The sequence below is a fragment of the Oryx dammah genome, unplaced genomic scaffold (genome assembly GCF_014754425.2).
Source record: "Oryx dammah isolate SB20612 unplaced genomic scaffold, SCBI_Odam_1.1 HiC_scaffold_8, whole genome shotgun sequence".
In the NCBI taxonomy this organism is placed as follows: Eukaryota; Metazoa; Chordata; class Mammalia; order Artiodactyla; family Bovidae; genus Oryx; species Oryx dammah.
Genome location: NW_024070192.1, coordinates 5428216 through 5437477, shown reverse-complemented (window position 1 = coordinate 5437477; position 9262 = coordinate 5428216). Strand labels below are relative to the sequence as shown.

Here is a 9262-nt window from a genome sequence, read left to right as displayed (position 1 = left end):
GTGGTGATGGTGGTGAGGATGGTGTGATGGTGATGGTGGTGGGCACATGTGAGAACTCATGCAAAAGAAAACTTGGCAATTCCTACAAATAGGTTGCTCTGTTCCAGGGTTGGCATAGCCTGGTGGCAGGGTGCAGTGAGCTTGTTCCCCGAGTCAGTTGGGTAAGCCCGAGGACACCCAAGAGTAGGGGAGGCATCCTAGGCACCAGCCCCTGGACACTCAGAGGTTGCTGCTGGGCTAGTCACTGCCCAGATCAGCAGGGAGATCATGGGGTGGGGGCCAGGGGAACTAGCCCCTCCATACCCAAGAGCACCACCACCTGCCATGTCTTGCTTGAGGTTCCTCGCAGACCGAGCCTGGCCTCCTCCCTGCCCCCAGCCGGGTGAGTGCACCGCACAGCTGCTCTCTGGCGGCCCTCCCCCCAGGACCAGACTTTGCAGCTCTGGAGCCAGTAAGGTGCTCCCCGAGAGCATCCCCCGGGGCCTCCTTGGGTTCATGCACTCTGGCCACAGGGCCACACACACAGAAAGCCACGCAGCGGGCCCAGATGGCTTTGCCCGGATGGCATCTGGAGCACAGGCCCGCTCCCGGGCACCTGAGCCAGAGCCTTTGGAAGGGATCTTCTTATAGGACCTTTCTGTGACCCCCGTGGTACAGCTGAGGGCTCCCTGGCGCCCTTGGTCATGGAAGAGGGTGATGTGGCAACCTCTGACCCCCAGTTTGACCCTGCGTCCCCGCGGCTGCCTGACTCGCTCACTGGCTGTCTCGTCTGCCCCCAGGTACGTGATCACCAGCCTGGACCGCACCCACGCTGGCTTCTACCGCTGCATCGTGCGCAACCGGATGGGCGCTCTGCTGCAGCGACAGACGGAGGTCCAGGTGGCCTGTGAGTACCGCGCGGGGCCGGGGAAAGGGGGCCCGTGAAGTGGAGCATGTCTGCAGGGTCTTTGCCCACCGGCCACACGCTGGGCAGAGCCAAATCCCAGCCGTGGCCTTCCGTTCTGGTGGGTGCTCGTGGAAGCCCTTCCCACTATCCGGGCTGGTGCCGTCCGCTTACAGCCGACGGAACCAAGGCCCAGGCTCTCAGAGCCACGCTGCCGACACATGACACCTCTGCTGGCTGTGAGTCCAGCACTCCTTGTTTATTTTTAATAGCTGCGCCAAACGTGGGAGCCCAGTACCCCTCCCAGGGATCAAACCTGTGTCCCCTGCGTTGGAAGGGCAGAGTCTTAATCACTGGTCGACCAGGGAAGTCCCCAGCACTCTTTAGAAGGGACCAGTTGCTTCTTTTTTGAAAAGGAGGCCTGCCACCTGCTTTGAGGGTCTCCTCTGGGCTTGGCCTCCAACTTGGGGAATCTTCATAATGGCAGACCTCCCCAGGGTCTTCTTGGCAGATTTCCAGGATCCCCCCTCCCCACCGTGACCTTCCCAGGTGGGGCTGGTGGTAAAGAAGCCGCCTGCTTCTTTACCAATGCAAGAGGTGCAGGTTTGACCCCTGGGTCGGGAAGATCCCCTGGAGGAGGGCATGGCAACCAACTCCAGTATTCTTATCTGGAGAATCCCAGGAACAGAGCAGCCTGGAGGACTACAGTCCATGGGTCCCAAAGAGTCGGACACGACTGAGGAGATGTAGCACGCACGCACCCCCACAACCTGGAATTTTCCATCCTCCAGCTTGCCCAGCCCTGAAGCAGTAAGAGCTTGGAGGTCCCCACAGTCTCGGGAAGCACTGCAAGATGGCTCGTGGTGGGCCTCAGCTCTCTAAGAGGGAGAGGGGAGGTGAGCAGCCAGAGCTCCTGGAGGGAGCAGAGGGTAAAGGAATAGACCCTCGCTGAGCCTTTCAGGTGACAGCCTCCCCTCGTTGCCACCAGGACCCAGAAGAGCGTCCTCAGATGGGGGATGAGAGAGAAGCCTCGGGAGAACCCATTGCACCAATCAGCTCCACCCGCAACCCCCACCATGACTCAGTGTCCTCTTTGCAGACCCCACAGACCCCATATGCTAGAAATAAGCCTCAGTATGGGCCGTTTCATTCTGGGGTTTTTAGGGGGAGACATCTAAGGTTGCCCAATGAGCCATGGGAGTGTGGGAAACCTTAATGAGCCCTGATTTTTTTTTTTTTACAAAGAAGACCCCCTTGAGACTTCCCTGGTGATCCAGTGGTTAGGCATCTGAGCTTCCAATGCAGGAGGGGCACAGGTTCAATCCCTGGTTGGGGAACTAAGATCCCACATGGCGTGGGGCATGGCCAAAAATAAAATTTAAAAATAATAAAAATTTTAAAAGAAAGTGGCTTGCTTTCCAAAAAAGAAAAAAAACTAAAGATACCCTCTCATGCAGGGCCCACTAGGGCTTGACTTGGATTTAATGCAGAAGAGAGCTTGCTACTTTGGAGGGAAGCAGGAGAGAGAAGTCGAGAAGAAAGCCTCAAGTGAGGCAAGGAGTGTTTACAATAACTATGGAGAGCAGCCGTAATCAGAAGCGGAGGACCGATTGTCCCGTAAATCAGCGCTAAGGACAACTCGGCTTCCTCAGAGGAGCGGGAAAGCCCTGAATTAAAATGACAGGTCAGGGCTGCCGGCTGGAAGGCTCCCATGGAGCTCCGTTTAGCGGGTTCCCAGAACCCAGCGGTGCAGAGGCAGCCGTGGGTCAGGCCACGGAGAGCCTAGGAGTGTGTCTGTGTGTGTTCGAGTGTGGGTGTGCGTTCATGCATGTGAGTGTGCAAATGTGTTTCTGGATTGGTCTGCCTCTTTGCTCACCTGTGTGCAGCTGAGGGCTGTGCCTGGTCTTCGTTGCAGCACATGGGATCTTTAGTTACAGCATATGAGGTTATAGTTCCCCGACCAGGAGTCAAACCCCGGTCCCCCGGGACCAGCAGACAGAAAGTGCTGACAGAGGGCTTCAGGGTTCTTCATGTGCCAGGTCATGACCCTCGTGGGGATGGGGAGAGAAAGCGTGGATTCCAGCCCTGATCTAGCCGCTGACTAGCTTAGGGCTCTGGACGCCTAGGGAATGGAGGGGTTGCAGGTGGAGAAGGAAGCACAACCTCCGTCCCCCTGGAAAGGTGAGCACACACCCAAGACCCTGCAAAACAATCAGAGCCACAGGTCCAAGCTGGACAGCGCGTCCCTAAGGAGATGCTGAGGAACCACAGAGGAGCCTCCCAACCCCCCGCCCTCCAGTGTCATTGGGCAAATGTCTTCCCTCCGTGGGTCCCTGGGGGCAGGTCTCCGAGGTAGGAAGGCATGTCCCGGGAGCTGCATCTTGAGATGGGGAAACTGAGCCTCAGAAAGGTCAGAGGACTGGACTTTCCTGGTGGTCCAGTGGTTAAGACTCTGCCTTGCAATGCCAGGGACGTGGGGTCAATCTCTGCCCAGGGAACTAAGAGCCCACGTGCTGCCCGCGTCACAGGTAGGGGATATATGCACTGCAGCAAAAGATTCCACCCGATCAAGGAAGGTCCCACGTGCCGCAACTGAGAGCTGATGTGGCCGAATTAAAAAAAAAAAAAAAAGTGATCCAGGGACAACCCAAGGTCCCACAGCTGGTATTTCTACCATCTTCCTCCTCCTTCCTCCCCCCATCAACCAAAGACTGGAGCTGTGGACCCAGCCATGGACCCACTCAAGAACAAACGTTGAGCTCAAATTTCCCTCACCTATCCTTTGGCTTCCCTGGGAGCTCAGAAGTAAAGAATTCACCTGCCAATGCCGGAGACCCCAGTTCTGTCACTGGGTTAGGAAGATCCCCTGGAGAGGGGCACGACAACCCACTCCAGTATTCTTGGCTGGCGAATCCCATGGACAGAGGAGCCTGCAGGCTATAGCCTGTAGGGTCACAAAGAGTTGGACACGGCAGAAGCGACTGAGCAAGCAAGCACGCACTTATCCCTGGCTGTGTGACCTTGGGCTAGTTACTTGACTTCTCTGTGCCTTCATTTCCTCATTGTAAAAAAGGAATGCTAATGTTAGTGCCTACCTAGCTGGGCTGTCATAATGAGTAATCAATCAGTGCATACAAGGGACTTTCCTGGCAGTCTAGTGGTTAAAGACTCCTTCTAATCAAAAGGTGTGGATTTGATCCTTGGTCTCTGGAGGGAAGATCCCACACTCCTGGAGGCCAAAAGACCAAAACATAAAACAGGAACAATTGTAACAAAATTCAATAAAGATTTTAAACAATCAGTGCACACAAACCATCATGAAAGGCCCCCAGCCCGGAGAACCCTTGGGGTGGACGAGTACACTTTCTTCTCTGCCAGGCCAACTAGGGAAGGCTTCCTGGAATAGGCATCCACAGCCTTTCTCTTTCTGTCTGATCTCTGCTCTCCAGGGCTGGGACTAGGGTGAGGCGAGGAGAATGGAAAATTTAAGGAGGCACTCTCTCTCAGGGACTCACCGTCTGCTTGCAGGACCCTGACAGCGGGTGCCACCTTAAATCGTTCCCCTCCCCCACCCATCCCAGTCCTGGGGCTCTCCCGGGTTTTTACACTGTCACCCAGGTGCTTGCTGTTCTGAGGTTGGGTAGGGTACGGATGCTTCTCCAGACCCCGCATCTTCCCTTCTTACCAGTTCTGCCCCCCAGGGTGGGAGGGGTTTGTCCTGGGGATTCAGCAGGGGGGTTGGGTCAGATCAGTCCCGGCAGGCCCCACCCCTGGCTCCCACCCCCCCACTTTCCAAAGAAGGGCTGTGAATCGGGTCTAATGGGAAATTAATAAGGCAGCTGTGCCAACCACTAATGATGATGGCAAAGTCGTTACAAAAAGCTTCTTTACGTGTTTTTAATTACAGCAATTAAAGAGAAGTCGATAAAACATCACCCCCCACCCCCATCTCCCTTCTTGGCCCCACCCTGAGTCTCTTTGTTTTTGTGAAGCTGCCATAAATTTCTGGCATGCGGCAAGTGGGTTAAATGGCTGAGAGGGTTGGGAGAACCTTCTGGAGTCAGCATCCAGCTTCCGATCAGTTCAGTTCAGTTCGGTCGCTCAGTCGTGTCCGACTCTTTGCGACCCCACGAATCGCAGCACGCCAGGCCTCCCAGCTTCCGTAGGCTCCTCTTATCCTCCTCACCTGAGCAATGTCCCGACGGTATCCCAGCCTCACTGGGTGGGCGATGGCTCAGACTTGGAACCCCCAGCCCCAGCAACAAGCCCTGCCTACCCATCACAGGGCCGAGGGCTCCTGCTCCCTGTTCCCCGAGGCAACTTAGCAGCCCCCTGTGCAAAATGAGAGCTGAGGGCATCAGCCCCCACTGTCCCATGGGCTGGGGTTGATGTCCAGAATGCCAGCAGTAGGCCCATTCTTCTTAATCCTCAACCTGAGTGGAGTGTTAAATGTGGAAGAAGGGAGAAGGAGATATGGCTGAGGAGGTGGGGCACTGGGGACAGAGGGTGACATTCTCAAATGCAGTTGGATGTTTTGATGTCACTTAGGATGCAGTGGAAGTCGTGGATGGTTGGAGTCAGAGCCACGACTGGATGGAGAAGTAGCATCCTCATAAGAAACACTCACAACCACAATTAAGTACCATCCCATGTCCACCAGACGGGCAAAAACCGAGGAGTCTAGCAAGACCAGGTGTTAATAGAAACTCCCACCACTGCTGACGGGAGTGTGAATTGGCAAATTGATGCAAATCTGGAAAACAGCTTGGCTTTATCTCATAAGATCAATGTGTGCACAGCCTACAACCCTTCCACCTTTAGGCACATCCTCTTGAGATTCTCTCAGTGACGAGTGCTAGCAGGCCCACACGAGACTGTTCTTAGCAGGACACCAAAACATCAATAACAAGCCCGCCTGTGGCAGCACCACACTGTTTTGATACACGGACACCCAGGCGGCTCTGAGGATGACCAAGCCAAGTACAAGGACAGAGGTGGAGCTCCCAACAGACACGTTGCAGAGCGGATGACATACAAGATAATCCAGAGGGCTTCGAAACAGGCTACATTATCCATAGGATAATCCAAGGATGCATCTATATGCGGGGAAACTTGAAAGAAAGAGAAAGAGCAATGGTATGATGGACACAGCATCCAAGATGGCAATTAGACCTCTGGGGGGTGCGGCGGTGATGAGAAGGAGGCTGTCGGGGAGGGAAGTGAGGTTGGTTCATCTTCTGTTCCCTAAACTGGGTGGTGGGTTGTTGTTGCTGTTATTGTCCAGTTGCTAAGTCGTGTCTGACACTTTGCGACCCCATGGACTGCAGCACGCCAGGCTTCCGTGTCCTTCACCATCTCCTGGAGTTTGCTCAAACTCATGTCCATTGAGCCATCCAACCATTTCATCCTCTGTTGCCCTCTTCTCTTGCCCTCAGCCTTTCCCAGTGGTGGGTATGTGAGCATTTATTCTTCTTCTTTGAACTATTCATAAAATTATATTCACTCTTTTTTTTATGCATGACATACTTCATGATAAAAATGTTTTAAAAGTGGGACCTCCCTGGTGGTCCAGTGGTTAGGGCTCCACACCTCCCCTGTAGGGGGCACGGGTTCGATCCCTGGCTGAGAAACTTAAGATCACACATGCTGCGTGGCATGGCCAAAAAAAGTTATTTAAAAATAACTAAAGTTATTTAAAAGTTATTTAAAAATAACTAAAAGCGGTAAATATACTCTGAAGTGGAATGCATGCTTTACAAGACTTTTTAAGATAGAACAAAGACATTAGGAATAATTTTTAGGCCCCGTCTAGCTGGGCCCCAGGCCTATACATCTTTGCTCTCAGGGGAATTCCTAGGGTGTTAGATCAGAGCTGCAAGGCACGGTATGCTTTATTCACCAGCATGCATCGCCGAGAGGAATTGCAGTAAATAAATCCTTGTGTTTCCACCTCAGTGGGAGTGAGTGTCCCTAGGAGATCCTGGACCCCCAGCCCCACCAGTGTGCACTTCTCTCTAGCCTTTTCCCGGCAGTGGCTGGCTAAGCAGCCCCCTTGCAGCTGGTGTTCGGGACATACATGCCTGTGCCCTGGTCCCATGAGCAGAGACAAGGGGCTCCCTGGGCAGACCTAGCAAGCCCAGTTGGCAAAGTGAGTGGAGAGAATCAGGAGGGTTCTGGGGGTCTCAGAGCCACAGCGAGGGGAGATTGTGAGATGGAAAGGCGGATGGGAGCAGCAGCGGCAAGGCTTGGACCAAGGTCAGCTCTGCCCGCCCTTCACCCATCCATCCTGCCGTATGTACATACAGTCACCCGTGTCTCCATCCCTCCCTTCCTCCATCCCTCCGTCCAGCCACTCATCCATCTATTCCACCATCCACCCACGGCACAAACCCACCAACCGACCCCACAGGCGTTTTTTAAATTCTAACTAGCCCTTCTCTCCTGCCTCCTAGTCTTCAGACATTCTCCTCCTTCTGGACTTTTACGACTGCCAACCACATACACACACACGCACACGCGTGCGGCTAACACCTACCCTTTATATAGCGCTGCTTTAAAAAGCCTCACCCGGCCGCCTTGGTGGCTCATCAGTAAAGGATACACCTGCATGGCGCAGGGGACACAGGTTCAATCCCTGCTCCAGGAGGACCCCACATGCCGCGGAGCAACAAGACCGGGAGCCACAGCTGCGGAGCTCACGGGCCCTAGAGCCCCTGCCCCCCAGCAGGAGCAGCCACCGCCGCGAGGAGCTCCCGCTCGCTGCGGCTGGAGAAAAGCCCGCCCACAACGAAGACCAGCACTGGCGAAAACCAGACAGAAATCATTTTTTCAGAAAAAGCCTCCCCCACCTCCCAGTAGATAAAGCAGATTCTCTCGGATGCCTCCTCTCATAGAGAAACCTTGTTTCTCCGTCCTAACCGTTGTCGCAACATGCCGCTGCGGGGCTGTCGGTTGCTGTTCTTGTGTTTGTTCCCCTAACCCTGCCGTAAGTTCTGCAAGGGCAGGGACCAGGGCTTTCTCCAGCACCTGTTGCAGAGCCTGCCTGACCCACGGAGGGGACTCAGCACTGTCCGTGAGAGTACTGGGTGACTTGTTAAACACGTATTTATTTGACTGCCCTGAGCCTTAGTTGCAGCATCCGCAATCTAGTTCCCTGACCAGGGATTGAACCCGGGCCCCCTGCTTTGGGAGCCAGGAGTCTTAGCCACTGGACCACCAGGGAAGTCCCAGTATTTGATGAGTTTAGAGAGAAACTACTGTGTGCAGAATATGGGGCCAGGTATTTTAGAGGGATTTCCTCATGAATGTAATTAAATAGAAGTGCCTCATGAAGATTTCAGTGTAGCAGAAAGGGATAAAGAAAGGTGTATGAAGAAGTTGAATGCAGGGGCTAAGTCGTGGAGGAGGCGAGGGCATGCCAAGACAGGGGCGAGTCTGGACGCTTGCTGGCCGCTGGCCGGCCCCGCCCTGACTGCTCAAGCTGGATAAGCCACTCTATCTCCATGAGCTTTAATTTCCTCACTGACGAAATGGAGCTAATAAAACCCGAGAGAGAAGAAAGAAACACTATTACCATGAAATTGCTTTAAATTGTTCAAATATATCTTCAGAGTTCTGTGAAAAGTTTTTTAAATAGATAAAATTATTGTGAAGAGTGAAATCAGTGTGATTTATTGATGCAATTTTTTTATAGACAGAGCCAAGTAATAAAAATTAGTAAACAACTAAAACATGTGCATATAGGAAAATTGAGGTTTGTCGTATTATTGTGCAGATGAAATGAAACAATCCATGTGAAGTCCAACTAGAAAGAAACCTGACGTAGGGTCAGCAACTACTTGGGTGGTGGGGGTAATCTTTGTTGGAGAGGTTGACGTTAAAACTGTGAAAAATGCATAGGATTCCAATATTCTGATACAATGAATATTAGACACAGTTTTACCACTTTAATATACTCTTCCTGTCTCTGTGGCTACATAACAAATTAACCCCAGACATCAGGCACTGCTCAGTCACTCGTCATGTCCAACTCTTTGCCACCCCATGGACTACAATCTGCCAGGCTCCTCTGTCCATGGGATCGTCCAGGCAAGAATACTGGAGGGGTTTGCCATTTCCCTCTCCAGGGGGTGGACCGAAATAATTTGTCTTGCTCACAGATTCTGTGAGTTTGGACAGAACATGATGGGAACAGCTTGTCTCTGCTCTTTGATGACTGAGGTCTCAACTAGAAGACCCAAAGGCTGGGGGCTGAAATTACTTGAGGGCTCACAGGTTCAGTCACGTGTCCAGGGTTGATGCTGGCTGTCGTCTGGGACTTCGGATCCTCTGCACAAAAGCTGTTCCCGTGTCCATGTGGGCTAGACCGAGTTCCCTTAC

General features: G+C 53.2%; 1 protein-coding gene across 1 annotated transcript in view; it reads left to right on the top strand.

The window, feature by feature from the left end:
- The window catches only part of SDK2 (sidekick cell adhesion molecule 2), a 161705-nt gene that overhangs the window by 45442 nt on the left and 107001 nt on the right, over nucleotides 1–9262 (top strand). Inside the window, exon 8 of the mRNA XM_040244313.1 lies at nucleotides 780–886. Coding sequence (XP_040100247.1) covers nucleotides 780–886 — 107 coding nt within the window. The remainder of the gene's footprint in view (nucleotides 1–779; nucleotides 887–9262) is intronic.